The 15,584-nt window shown below is 40.0% G+C and overlaps 1 protein-coding gene across 6 annotated transcripts in view; it reads right to left on the reverse strand.

The window, feature by feature from the left end:
* Nucleotides 1-12,820, reverse strand: part of LOC110834013 (uncharacterized) — an 85,570-nt gene extending 72,750 nt beyond the window's left edge. For 3 of the 6 annotated variants that reach the window (XM_022072796.2, XM_022072787.2, XM_022072722.2), the window contains exons 1-2: nt 12,649-12,819; nt 3,026-3,137 (exon numbers count right to left, since the gene is read on the reverse strand). In XM_022072796.2, coding sequence (XP_021928488.1) covers nt 3,026-3,137; nt 12,649-12,673 — 137 coding nt within the window. In that variant the 5' untranslated portion in view covers nt 12,674-12,819. Of the gene's footprint in view, nt 1-3,025; nt 3,138-7,786; nt 8,024-12,648 lie in introns of those variants that run through there. The other 3 variants (XM_022072731.2, XM_022072886.2, XM_022072769.2) reach the window with 2 other exon arrangements.
* Between the last annotated feature and the right edge of the window lie 2,764 nt (nt 12,821-15,584).

Consider the following 15,584-nt stretch of genomic DNA (forward strand, 5'->3'; position numbering starts at 1 on the left):
CGAAGGCTCTGGAATCGCTAGCTGCTCAAAAATTCAATTCCGTCTAGGATGAAATAAAAAGTCGCCAACCGACCGGCTGAGACGTCGCCACTGGCTTATAACGCGATGTTATTTTAGCATCTGCAGATGGCAGCACATTTCAAACTTAAAAAATCTGCAACTTCGTCTGTTTATATGAGAAATGGATCTGCATTTTTTCATCAATTGAAAATTGAGTTCGTGTTATGTGTAGTTTCACAGGATATCGCCTTGGTGTGAACAGCGCGGCGCACATCTGGCCCATCTTTTTGCTAACTGACGTAAGAACCGGCAAAAGACGTGACGTGTAGGCTGCAGTCATCCTACCTTAAAGACGTCACGTTTAATATTTAAACTCCGGGTAAGACTTGGCGACCTCTCTCCTTCTAAAGAGTTGATCAAGTCGGTTCTGGTAAGCCACGTACAAACACTTAAGAACTAACATTTCTGGTGCCTGTACCAGGTTTCCACAAGCCACACAACCGTCAACGAAGGTTTTCTCTGTCATGAAAAAATCCTACACAATTATGTTCGGAAAACCAGGACGAATGTGGATTTTAACGCCCAAATTTGCATTCGTTTCGTGTAGTTAGGGCACTGGATGAAAATAAACCCTGAATGAACATCGTCAACACGGAGACATGCCTCACCGCATGCGAAAAAGGCGATGCCTACAAGTTCATCTTGACTTCACCGTTTTATTTAAAAACACGTACCAATTGTTGAAGTTGTCCTGTGCTCAAGAACTATTCCATGACGGCGTAAACAGAGATCAGAGGCAAAAGTGAATTAACTATTTACCTCACGTTCGGGGCGCTTTAACCCCGGTACCGCTCATTAAGTTCCAGAGATGATTTGGACATACTGAGGGAAATAAATCTTGTTGCTGTCTGAAATTAGCCCGGAGCCAGTAAACTACGCAGAGCGAAGATAGCAAAAAGAAAACATAATTATGTAACCTGACACAAAATGTCTGCTCACTTGTTTTCTTGCTACGCAAACGTCACAAGTTCTTTGGGAAGGAATCATAAGAAAGGGAACTGGTTATGACGTAATCCTTTCAAGACATGCGACATCATGATGTCTCCTGTGAACAGACGAGTTTTAATTCCAATCATGGCCGGGCGGGACTCCTATGATCCCGATACAGTAGCCGTGGCGGTCTACAGGGTGTAGTATAGATTTATCAAAATGAACGATTCGTAAGACGCGAACAATAATAATACTATACAGATTCAAAATACAAGTCTACAATATTACAATCGCAGCGACTTGTGGAAGAATATAAATTACTCGGTGGTATTTTGTTTATATCCGGTTTGAAGCAAGGGTGAATGAACAATAGTCCTTAGTTTAATAATTACAGCGAAGTAAAGTGACCGATACGAACAAAGGCGGGTCGCGCAGATACACAGAGTGAGTCAGAAGTATGTTTACAAAATTCGTGTGCGTTTTCCAGGATCAAAAATAGGGGGGAAAAATGTTCCTATGAACATGGAGTCGCAAATGTTTCATTTTCGAAATTATAGCCAAAAATAAGTTTCAATGAATTGACTTTATGTCAAAGTCAATTAACGTTTGGGCAGGAATTGTTGGCGACATGCTTATTGGTCCACACATGCTTCCATCGCGTCTAAGAGGACCTTCAAATCGCCGATTCTTAAGAAGATACGTGCCACGTCTCTTTGAAGATGTACCACTGAATACAAGAAGACAGATGTGGTTTGTGCACGACGGAGCCCAGCACACTTCTCTCGTCAATGAGACGGATTGGACGCGGTGGCCCAGTAGCATGGCCACCAAGGTCACCGGACCTGACTCCATTGGACTTTCATCTGTGGGGGTCACTTGAAGTCCGTCGTTTATGCAACACCCATAAACAGTGAAGATGACCTATGGGAACGTGTGCAGATGATTCGAGGAAACCCTGGTGGTACGAGCGAGTCCGTCAGCCTTGTGTACATTGTGCTCAGGCATGTGTAGAGATTGGAGCATCTGTTATGAAGAAACATCCCTGTCCTTATTCTTGGCAATAAAGGGATACATCGAAACTTATTTTTGGCTATTATTTTGAAAAAGAAGCATTTGCGACCGCATGTTCATAGGAACATTTTTTCTTATTTTTGATTCAGGAACACGCACACAAAGTTTGTAAACATACTTTTGACTCAACCTGCATATGAAAATTATATCTTTTTCACGTTGAGGTATCTGCTTACATTACACACTAACTCCCTAAGTTGAGTGGCTAACGAGGCCACGTGACAGAAGATTCGCAGAGGCGACCAAATTCAGCCGCGGTTGTTTGTGAAGTGCAGTACCTCTGAAACTACGAAGAGTTTGCATGCATCGACAACAGTCTTCACTGTTACAATGAAAATGAAGATTATGAGGACGCAATTGTTAAAAGAATTGCAGTATAAAAATCAAAGACGTCAGAAGACCAGGAAAGTGATGAGCTTGAGCGAGTGACTAACCAGGATGCCTGGAAATTTGTTGCTGGATTACGACGCAACTTCATGCAGGAAGGCAATGAAGGCAGTCCTGTATCTGCACGAGATACCTGCGCGTATTTTGTTAAGCTGCAGTCAATCAAGAGAACACTTCAGGGCACACTCGATAAGTTCCAACAACATCATTAACTGTTACATGAGTGTTTGATGCATACATTAAATTTAAATTGTTTTAGCGTAAATATTTTTCTCTGGTCTGTAACATTTGATCCAGAATTAATTTGCAGTATGTCGCTCAATAAATCATCTCAATAAACGTTGCGTAACGCTATTTTTACATAAATTATTGCCACTTATGAGGTAGTTTCTGTATAGTGACCACAAACTTACAGTCTCAAGAGTGGTCTCTACAGACAGGTTCTACTATAATTTTAAAAGTCTCAAACAAGTGGTATGATTCCTCACCACCAGCGATCTATCGATATCCAGAATTTCGACCTGTGTTCCGAAGTAAGAAAACATTTAACAGGCAGTAATAGTATTTGACTGCCTACCTTATTCTCTGTCGCTCATGCAACCTAAGAACGGCGTCTCGTCTAAGCACCGCTAGAACGCGCTGATATTCTTCCACTGTCAGTGGTTCCATCTGCGGAACTGGATCTGGAACTAACAGAAGGAAGATGTACAATTGAATGAACTTCACCATAACACTATTTAAATTCAGCTGTCTGAAATAATATCCGCTTCAGTTTAAAAAAGTAAAACAAGGCAAAGGATCGCTTTTCGAGCCACGTCGGCGCACAGAGGAGCTCCTACTTGGTTTCATCGTTTAGCCATCTGACGCGGCTGATCGCCCGAGAAAATTTTATTGAATTCCTCGGCACTACATGGGGGGTTAATGGTCAGCCTCACGCCCCGGCCGCGCTTTATCCTCGGCAATGGGATCCCCGGTACCCATTAGACAAGAGGCTGGGTGGGTCTCAGAGCCCGTATGGACGCAGGGGACAGAAATAAAATCCTCTGCCCCGTTTGTGCATCCCGTAGTCAGACACTGCCTGCCTCTTTTCGTTCCTGGGCAGTGACGGAAAATATCTAGGAGCAAGACTGAAGTTCTTGCAGTTTTACTCAGTGCTTCCAAACCGAATTCTGAAAAATTAGGCAACAGCCCATCTGAGCTGGCAATACACAACGTTTCAATCGATACAGCATCGTTAAATAACGTATAAATAGTAAAATGATACAAATAAATAATTGTTTCTTTCTGTGAAAATTCGACGGAATGAAAGTGCAAAGAAAGAAACAAGGATTCAAAAAAAAATGGAAACGAAGAAGGAAAGAATGGAATTAACATAAATGAAAGAAAGAGAAAAAGAAAAAATACACGAAACAAACGTGGTCTTGTGGGCCGCTAGTCGTTGAGTATCCCAGGTCAGTCAGGTGAGGTGGAAGTACCATGCAGGGTAAAGTTCATAAGCCTTCATTCAGGTGTCTCTGAAGTTTTCGAATACGTCAGGCAGGAGAAGCATGTCCGTCTTGAGGTAAAGATCATGGTACTGGCCCCAATGTTTAATGTCGAAATCTTCCCGGACATTACAAGCATAATCATAATCGTCATAAAAAATATCTCTCTTATTAAGTCTCTTTGCGTGGGGAGTTACCATTTCTGTAACAGTTCCTACCACAAATTAACGTGTTTCTTTGAAACTTTGCCATTTGCCAAAAGCCAATGGTATATAACCACATCAACTATAATTTCTCGGTCTTTGCCTTGAAAGTCAAGGAACCTACCCGCTTCCGGCCTACCGTAGTGATTTAAACGCGTGGTAGAGAGTAATAATCTCGTTGTGGTATTTAATACCAGTGCTTAATTTTTGGGGGAGTATTAAGATAAAACCTGTGACTCCTTCATGGAGTCCTCCAATTTCTTCGATGGCTAATTTTCCCATTTCAGCCCCTTTTAGCTATCGCGTGGTCTTATTACGGGTACAACAGAATTTCGAATCCCAGAAGGGACTTGGTCTACCTTTTCGGCACCAGTGTTTAGACTGGTTCTGTAATCCACTCCGCGTAACAAATAGGTAAAGTCGTCTAATATGGGGGCAATTCCTAACATGCGGTACCATTTTGTAGTCCTAGTAAGCGGTGAGTAAATGATCTTCTAACAGATGCACTAGAACGCCATTTGTAAGAAACAGTGTGTTGTCGGAACGGCTTTAATTTGTTTTTGTACGGAGGAGTTTTGGAAAGTCTTTGTTCGTACGCCTCCACACTGTTTAAGGTTAGTGCTTAACTCAATTATTATTTCGATTTTATCTACTATTTATAACATTTTTCATACTTTATGTATAAGAGTTTACAAAGTGGAGGATCAGTAGGTAATGGTCGAAATCCAACAAGGCGAGGCTCCTAGCTTTGGATGTTCTGTTGTCTCCAAATATGGGGTACACTATATTAAGAATCTATACTGAAGCTGACTACTTACGGTTGTTTAATGATTGCTGAACGCTACTAGATTAAATTAAAATGTGTTTTATACGGAATTTTTAAGTCCCCCTGACGCCACCAAAAAATGGACAAGTTTCAGGAGCTGATAGAAGGAAAGAAATGGGTTACCTCAAAGTTCGATGGTGTACGTCAGACGACACTAGAAAGGTATGTAAAGCAAAGAAGAGCATCGCCCTACAATTATACTGGGAAGAAAACCAGTCTACCACTAAACCTCGAATCCGATGTTGTTCAGCATTTTTTACTTATGGGATAACGCCTTCTCGGAATCATGAAGGCTAATTTCAAGACGTCTGGCACATCGCTTAGCTGCTGCTAATAATACACCAAACAATTTTCAATGTGAAAAATGAAGCAGGCACAAGAATTTTCTGAAACTGATTCAGAAATACCTTTAGACTGCCACAAGGCATTGCAGCAGCTCGTGTCAAATAATTTACCACAGAAAACGTGAACAAATTTCTCGATCTTCTTGAACGCTAGTTAAAGAAAATAAATTTGAACCCAGATCGATCATACAACTGTGATGAAACTCGAGCAAATGATGTACAACACAAAAACACGAAATTGATGGCAATGAAATGTAAGAAAGCAGAGGCTTCTCTCAAATCTGCAGAACGCGAGTGCCTCATCAAGGCGGTAACATGCATGAATGCTGCGGGTCACAATGTACCAACGTTGTTTGTGTTTCCTCGAAAGAACATACAGATTTATCTGATGGATTGGACACCAAATGGGACTAATTATGCCTGACACGTATCGATCGGGATGGATGCAGACCGAATTTTTACAGTGGTTCGGGCACTTTATTCCAGTCACAAAACAAACTATAGACGATCCAATCTTACAAATACTTGATGAACACTACTCTCATACGAGAAATATTGAAGAACTTGCAAGGGAAAATAATGTTTCTGTTCTCTGCTTGCCTCCACACAGCTCGCATAAAATACAGTCTTAAGACTTAGCCTTTATGAAACCATCGAAGTCATATAATTCACATAAAATCCATGATATCTTCTATGGGGCCATATATCATGTACGTATTAAAAACAGCCTCAAAAGGCAAGATATTTAACAACTTAGAAAAATTCCCCATCTATAAAACTAGCAAAACGCTAAACTTCATAAACGAACAGAACACCCACGACTCAAATCTGTTATTTGACCTCATAATAAATAGAAACAAAGTAAAATTTCGTATTCAGTAGATGGCCACACTGGTTGGTCAGAATGATTACAAACCACGGCTCACCGTAGACCAACAACGAAAATCTCAACTCAGGCCAGTGGACATAAAGTGTGGTTTTATAAAGTGCGACCTTTCATGTTTTATGAAATGTATGATTGGAAATGAATGAATTTGTTTGCCACTGATAATGACGTCTTGAGGTCGAAACTCGTTTGGCACGAAATGTGTCTTCAGAGTGTAAACAGTTTTCTTCGTATGCATGATTTTATATATTTTCCTGAATTGTTTTCCTTCTCTGTACGTGAGAACCCTGTAGTACCCCGTATTACGAACCACTCCGTATTAGGTAACAATTTATGACGTTGAACAACAATAGGAGTTGGATCCCATTGTTGCCCAACACTGGAGCTCAATCGTGTACACAGTCAGACATGATCAGTCCTTCGCCCACGCAAAGGCGTAAGGAACGCCTAATTACTGAAAAATGCAAAAGATCGGGATAAAATATTGTAGCGTGCATTTTAAAATACGAGGCCTAACATCTTATGAACGTACTAAAAAGACTCACAATTAAATTATCGTAACAAATGTACTTCTTTTGTTACTAAGTATAACAGACACGGCCGAGCATTTAGCATTCCTACTGCGTGTTCGGAAGGTCCCGGGTTCAAGTCTTGGCTACCTAAATGAAGTTTTCGTAGTCTCCCCAGTCAAATGCCATGGTAGCAGCTTGAATTAGACCACAACTGACATAAATACAATTAACTAGAAGCTCGTTAGAGTAAAGAAAGGCAATATTTAGGGGTAAGAACAAGCGACTGTCAAATGGTACGTAAAGTTAACCATCAATGCTGAAAAGTAAGGCCTTCGGAAGAGTACGTTTTGGCCTATTTAGAGTTACTATCCCGAAATTAACGTGTAGAGACTGAGGCAAGCCAAGAAGTGTATCTATCAGGGCAGCTTTAGCACAGGCAGATATTCTTTTAAGTTTTATATAAAGTTTAAATTCTGTGTGTTTTCGCTTGTAGCTCGAGAACGGAAAAACAAATTTGCACCGAAATAGACATGCTTGTTAACTGGGATCAGGAAGAGATATTAGAAATGTTGAAACCCCGATAAATGTCCTGAGTTCATGTCCCGACGAGAATTGTTATTGTAACTCGGAAACTAAGCATGATCGAAGATTACAGGGAGGGGGGGAGGCACAACCGTGAAAACTGTTCTGGGGTTGAGCCCCGGATAAGATGGTTTCTGTAGCTTGAAAACTAAGTTCGATAAAAGAACTACACTCGCGCAATATTAAAGGAACAAAGACCAGAACCCAGTAAAAGTATCCTAGGTTCGAATTTGGTCGAGAATGCTTTTGCATCTTAGAAACCAAGCAAGATACAACTATGTCTAGACAAAAATTGGGCAATTTATTTGCAGGAAGAAAGGTTACAAACCAAAAACCTACGCTGGTTTGAACCTCTGTGACGATTTCCGTAGAAATAATTTATTTCAATGATGTTTAACGAAAAGTGTCGAATGACCAGGCCTATGGAAAGATTTCTGGCAATAAAGATTAGCAAAACATGTAGAGATTTGCCAAATGTCACCGCAATAGCACAGAACCAACCTGTTAGGCGGGCGGAGCGCAGAGTCGACTTAGCAGCATTTGTACGCCACGGCTTCTGTCTGATGAGAACGCACACTGGGCTCTTGCTGTTTTAGTTACATGGTAACTTAAGTAGAATCATGTAATCCTGTACAATGATGGACCTGTTAAGACCAGGCATCTTCTGTTGATGAAACATGTCAACATTACGGTTGCGCAAAATGCTTTAGGTGCACTGGCGTCAACTGCAGATGGCGACAAATTATCACACATTCTGTGTGAAGCATCTTTATATAAATATCAGACCCAATGTACCTGCTTATCTTCGCGTGTTTGTACAGGTGGAGGAGCAGATGTCGCGTGCATCTGAAGGACACTCCAGCGATAAACAGGAAAAAGATGTCTGTCTCCTGGGTTGTAACGCCGTGTAGTCTGGTGGACGTTTACCGACATTTCACAGGTGTTTTCTGTTGCCCTCATGATGGAGGCAGCAAAAACCTCTGAAACGTCGATAAACTTCTATCAAACTACACGGAGCTAGAACCCAGAAGACAGACATCTTCATAACCGCCATCGAGAGAACTTCCACTTTTGAAGTGGTAAATATTTCTGCCTGAGTTTTTCCATGGTATTTCTTAGTCACTCCAGAAAAATTCTGCGATACCATCTCAAAATAGGCCACAAATGCTCCCCTCCAAATCATTTCCACTTCATAATTCAGAAATTTCTGCTAAACGACACTCCATAACTACAGCGTTGTTAAACAGCCAAGGAACGGAAGATGAATTAACTGAAATTCTATGAACTATTCAATCATGTTAGCTAACGAAACAGATGACGAGCTGACAAACTTTCTAGTGACAGAAACCAAAAGTCCAGTAAACACGATTCTAATCCAGTAATTAATCTTAATGTTATCCTTGCCTTGCGCATCCAACCGAAATCTCAACTGGACTACTTAGTAGTGTGTGTCATTCTAAACGAAACCCTTCTCGCACAAAACGACGTACTGAGTGGCGATATTAAATTCTCACAGCCTTAGCCCGTTATTGCATGCGATGCGCTGCTTTAAATCGGTACGACCGTAATTTCCTTGCCAGGATTTGCACTGCAGCAAACGCTTTCAATGCAAAGTAATGTTCGAGAATGAACACACAATGTTCGCAGTTGCACAACTTTTGCGCAACAGGCGTGAGCAGTGGCCTGGCAACTCCAATGTCGCGAGGCAGGTGCGGGGTGAACCTACTTGATAAGTAATACGTTCAGAAAGTATTTACGGTCTTACGGAAAGTGGTCGTTAAAATTCTCCGATCTAAATAGTTCTACAATGTTTCGTAAACATCCACTGTGGCTGGTATCAGACAAGCACGGAGCTGAGTGGAGGCATGACATGTGCTTCAACTGGTGATATACTAGCTGAAAGAATGATAAGAGAACTTTCAACCACCATAAAACCATAAAGCCTTGTAAAATAGGTTCCGTTACGCGCATGCAACCCAGACTAAGTTTATACAAAGTATCCCACCATGTAATGATCAAACTTCAATAGCGCATTTTATAAATAATTTGAAGCAAAAGATTAACATAACAGCTGATGGATTCATATCCGTTATCGAGTTGAGCGCTACCACATCGAGGCACTGACTTCAAAATTATTTTTATTTTCAACTTAAAAGTTTAGGCCTTGAAACAGAGGCTTTGTTTATGCTAACTGTCTTATTTAACGACGCTGTTAGTAGTTCAGACTATATAGACCTACCGCCGAGCGGAAAAGCGTTGTACGACGCACTTTATACACGACATACAACCCGAGAAAAGAAGGCCACAGAGGTCAAGTCTGACGACCTAGCTGGCTGGCCTTGAAACTAGTGAATTCTATCTTATCTAAATTCTTTGATCATTTGCATTCAAGTTGGCCACTCTGTAAGCTCTCTACCGAAACGTGGGACACTCCACATTCAAACCACATGCCAGGACTGTAAATCCATGACCAATATAAATTCTTCACTGTTACGATGGATGCATGCCTGTTTGTGGTCAGTATCCATGTTGAGCTCAGTGTGACCCGGATGAAGTCGGTTGGCAAGGCTCTATACTGCCTGTATCCGTTCCGATATGTGAGACTCAGATGATCAAAAAATGTCCCATCACCATTAGCACATAATCCCACTACTGAACCCGATCATCATAGTTCACAGCTTAAGAACATATTCTATAAGAAATATTTTAATATTATCTTTCTTAGTCCACAAGCCGTCTCTTATTACAATTACAGTTTTACACGAACTCATTTCTCGAATACATCCAATTTCAATCTGTCTGAAATAATCTCGTCGGTAAATTGTCTGTGTAAAACTGTCTTGTGTCTAAGCCCCTATCTGTAAGTTGTATTAACAGATGTCTGAAGAATCCTACGAGTAGCACATATCGCATTTTTGATTCTGCCACGATCGCAGAAATTTTTTCCTTGATGTAACAGAGATGATGTGACAGGCTGTAGAAAAATGCATAATGAAGAGCTCCAAAATATGTGCTCTTTCCCAAATATTATTAGGACTATCAAACCATGGAGGATGATATGGGCAGAACATGTACCAATTATGGGGAAATAAGAACTACGTACAAAAATTTTGATCGCAAAGCGTGAAGAGAGAGCCACTCGGATGGGAAGATAGTATTGAAATGAATCTTAAATAAACAAGGATGGAGGGTGTGAAATGGACTGATCTGGCTTTAAACATATTTTAATTAAACTTGAAAATTTTAAATTCTTAAGAATAGCCAAACAGTTCACTGCGTTTAGAATAAGGGCCGCTATAAAGAAAGTAAAGAATGTTTGGGTTTTACAAAGGCTAGAATTTACCGACTAGCTAAGCGACTATCAGCTTTTTAAGAACAGTTAGTGCAACTTACAGGATTTAAAGACGCTTGGGAAGGTTGTTGAGAGTTGATCAACAAAAATAATTTCGTGAAGCGGAAAACTGAAATGGACGAACGGCAGATAGGTCTTAACAACTGGCGGACGGACAAATAGAAGGGCAGATTGATACAGGGATAAAAAGACAACTGGCGGTCAATGCTCCGGTACCTATCACGGTGTCACAACTGTAGAAAGTTATCTGTCACCTGTTCCAGCAGCTCGCACTTCATTTCCGCCAGTTCGATTTGCCTTTCCCAACACAACATTCACATGCGGTGCTGTGTGTTGCATACGGAGCAGGCGCGGCGCACGAAATATGTACGGGTGAAATACTCATGGAGATGGAGGGGAGGGGGGTCATAATATCACCATAATCTGCATCAACTGGGTCCTAATAATATTGAGTACAGGAGTAACGAGAGAAAATTAAGTCAGAAGCTCAACTAAGGAAAGCATGATAAGACAAGAAGGTTGTGAATCAACTGCGTACCAACTGTACAGTCTATAAGACGGACGTGCTGTAATATGGAATAATGCAGTATTGGTATTTTTCTAATAATTTCTTAGCAGCCTTACATACCGGTACCTCATTCGCCTTAATGTTCATTTATTGTTTATTGGTATAAAGATAGACTCACGCCAAATACAATAGATATAATATTTACCAAACATTATTTAGCATATAAAAGACATCATACGAAACCTTTCAACAATTTTTCAATAACAAATCAAAATGGCATGTGCCAAAACTTGAGAAGTGTTTTACAAAGGAAATCAATTTAAAAATACTCTTTATCTTAGAAGATAAGTTTATAATTTTACTGAAATATATTTTCCGTACTCAAAGCAGTTATAAAGTCAGCGTTCCGAAGCTCGTCAGGCGATTCTGGCACACGCATAGTTGGATGAAGGACAAATTTTTACTCGGGACAATGTGGCGGCTGCTGCGATTCTAAGCATTTTCATCACGATGAGGGAACAAAAAGTTAAAGTTTTTTTCCCACGATCTGCTAAGAGAGTTGTTTTTAAATGTTATGTTTCTTCCAGTGTCTTTGGATAAATGTTGACACTTATCAAAAAATTCACTTGTGTGCTAACAGACATCTTCCTAAGGCAAGGCTGGTCAAGTCCAGAGGAATCAGAATGTTTAATCTATTGCGCAATGCTTCATTACGACGCAGTCCCCCCAAAAAAACATCGCATGTTTCAAGGTATCTCCGATATTAGAATCCATCGCCTATTCGGGTGTCTTGTGTAAAACGCTTTCACACTGCGATATTTCTCCGAAAGAGGCATGCCAGTGCCTTAAGCGACATTTCTCCCGTGTAAAACTAAATTGCAGTTGTCTCGTAAACGTTGGAGATCCTCCGCCAATACATGTATATTTTTCAACTTCTACATCCAATGTCGCCTCAATGTACTGAATGAATGGTGGTGCTTCAACAGTTAATAGCTGTGAAAGTATTCAATATACATTCAACCACGAGAATTCATTCAGAACAAGTAATCTGTGCCTGAATTTTCTTTTGATTAAATATGGTCCCTGCATTGAGTTTCAATCGTCTTCTGTAAGGCACTAACATGAGTGTAGAATACATATTTATCAGTCCAAAGCATGTTCGAGGCCCTCAGATTTTTTCAACTCCGAAGTAGCGAGTAACCGGGTGCTAGCACAGAAACTAGAAATAGTGACGCATCTCAAACAGTAAACGGGCACAAGTACAAAAATTGTTATATACAATTTTCAAATAGTAGTTGGGAACAAACACAGAAATTGCAATGAGTGATCGGGAACACTATTCGAACATATGCGGTATGTTTAAATCTCTCTTTTATTATCTGACGCTATACTCAACGATTGGCTCATTCTAAAGATACGAACCCATCCAGCAGAAATTTGTTACAGAATTTTCTTGGTGTTCATCCTTAACCTCATTCATTGTATGAAAAACAACCAACTTACCATTCCTACTAATTCCTGGACTCATCGCTGTCCTGAACTACAGCTTCTCTTTCACTCAGCTTCTACGTATTGTCACTCGACTGAATAATCTATACTGAACACAACCATTTCACCAAAATTCGCGTCAACTTACCAACCGGACCACATGCACAACTAAGACAGACAACCTGTCATTTGACTGCTGCCATCACAGAGAAATTAGAAAGTAGTTAATGGAGCAGGAGAGCCAACTGTCGAGAGGAATTGGAACGAAGAAGAGATGGGGTCAGTGGAAAGACAAACCATGATTTATAGATCAATGCTGTGCCAAGAGACCATCATTTTAGGGAGGGGGAATAATTATGTTTTCCAAAACTTACTAACTGCGACAAAAACTGACTTTGCAATTTTAATGGCTGGACACTGTTACACCCTTAAAGGGACAAAATGTTTCGTACTATTATCTACAATAATTCATGAAAATATAATGGTAGCAATTAAGATTGCTTCTAAAACCTACTGTCCTCAGCTACTTTTTGACAAACCACCTATTGTCTTTGTACCAACAATACCATGCATTTCCTCATATGGATATGAAGATGTTCTGGGATGTTGCACCATGTTATCTTATTCAAGTTTATTTATGTTTCAAAGGTGTTTACTGGTTCTGTCATTATTACCTTGATGATGACAGACACAGTATACACCTTTGAAACACCAAGAAAGCCATCTTAAAAATACGTGTTAGTTTCCAGCAGAAACATAAAAGTATTATATGGAGACTGCAGAGCTTTGTAAAATGAACGTTTGAAAGTAACAATTATTAAACAACTCTAAAAGGCTAATAACAGAGATAAAGGGACAATGATTCTATGGTTTTGGCACTGCTGAGAAAGAAAATAAAGTGAAAACTTCCTGTAATGATATTATTGTGTGGTGGGAAAAGTTAACACGTCACCAAATTGAGGATGAAAATTGAACAAACTGTGCATGATGTCATATTCCATTACAAAGATCAATTTTAATTAAACAATACTGCAATGAATGTTTATCAAAGTAAGCTAAAATTGTATGATCTGAAGCTTTCATGCAATCTTCTTGGGCTACCAGCTGTGTCAAGTGGTTTAATAGAGAAAACACCAACATTTCGAGAACCATCTTCATCCTCATCCTCAGGGTATTTCTCGAAATGTTGGTAGTCCAAAAATACTTCATTATATAAGCTAAAATTCTTTTATGCAACATGTTCGTACCAGTGAAGCAAACAATCAATTTATTAAACTTTCTTTCACAAGCATTTCAGATGAGCACTGAACAGTATTAATGGTCTTATGTAAAGTGGTAATTAAAATTACCTGATCTAAATAAAAACTGACATAATTCGGTATTTTGTAAAACTCCTAAATTCCCAATTAGATTCATGTACATGGTAGAAGATTATCATGCTCTACGTCGCATGGGCTGCACATATGTTATTGTTACTTTTATCACCATGGTATTCATATGATTAAAAAAGAAAGGCAATAAATACGTTTACTGCTGGAAAATAAATTAATTTTGTAAAGGTTGCACTGAAACAACTTCTTGTTTCAGGCACTTTATTTACATTGTTTTATGCCCTATATTTTGATCAGACATAAAAGTACATTTTCCTGTGATAATTATTGCAAACAAAATGACTTGACAGTATTACTGATGCCATAGTTTGTGAAACATCAAGTAAAAGCAGAATATACATTCCCACACAAATAATTTCTGCATGCCTGTAGATACAGCAGACACAATATGAAAGACAGTTAAAAAAGTTTTATGGCGTCCATTATCATCCAACAGATTATACTTACTTACTTGGATACTTGGACGACCCGTTCTTCAAGTGCCTGAGCACTGCGGGTCCCAACTTTTTTGTTGGCTTGATCTATGGACATTTGGTAGGACTCCTTGGACGAGGGATCGGCCCATCGCAAGGCCTGTACCTGTACACAGTACAGCACAACACAGACATCCATGGCTTGAGTGGGATTCGAACCCACGGTCCCAGCGACCAAGCGTCACAAGGCCCACGCCTCAGACCGCGTGGCCACTGCGGACCCCCCCCAACAGATTATAACATTTTGCAAAAGAATTCCAGCCTAGACATGGTGTTATCACACAGAAGTGGTAAGCATTGTGTGAAAGGTAAGTATTTCAGACACAAAAGTCACCAAAAAGCAAATACTATATGTACATTGAAGATCTCGGAAAAAGTAAGTTATGGTTAAGTCGGTTTGAGATACAGGAACCAGTCAGTCAATGCAGAGTCAAGGCTGGACCAGTGGAGAGTAGTCAGGATCGAGTGAGTACCTGGGAGCCAATAGGAGAGAAGGGCATGCCACAGCCAGGCCAGCAGGAAGGGCAATGACATGAAAGAGAGAGAGGTTTGCTCTACATTGGTAAACTTCTACCAGACTACACAATGGTACAACATGAAAGACAGCCATCTTTGTACTCACTGCCATGAAAACGTCAAATCCTACTTGTGATCCAATACCAAGTTTATTTGAACAATGACTTTTATCTACATGGTGTAACATGTTTGTCTCTCTTCATATCAGAAGAATGTATTTATGAACACTGAAATGAAGGAACATTGTATTCTTGATAAGGACTATACACAAAAGTTTAGTAAATACTTTTTGCATAGGCAGCCTGGTAGGCGTAACCCCCCTATTCCTGAGTCGAGTCTTCAAGACAAAAATATTTCTTGCATGTCTTTATTGCTTTCCACTGCTTCACTGTTTGTAGCACTATTATTCATTTGTTTGTTTTGCCATTACTGACTATTTTACAACTTATAGTGCTACAAAGTGTTACAAGTAGAGTTTACATCAAATTAGAACAGGCATGACATTTCTGGTCCGCACATTATCTTCCCAAACCTCAAACATCACAGGGACCTCTTTAACTGTTATGTACAG

Source organism: Zootermopsis nevadensis, unplaced genomic scaffold, assembly GCF_977971745.1.
Source record: "Zootermopsis nevadensis isolate Lab colony 2312 unplaced genomic scaffold, Znev_1.0 Znev_ptg000028l, whole genome shotgun sequence".
NCBI lineage: Eukaryota > Metazoa > Arthropoda > Insecta > Blattodea > Termopsidae > Zootermopsis > Zootermopsis nevadensis.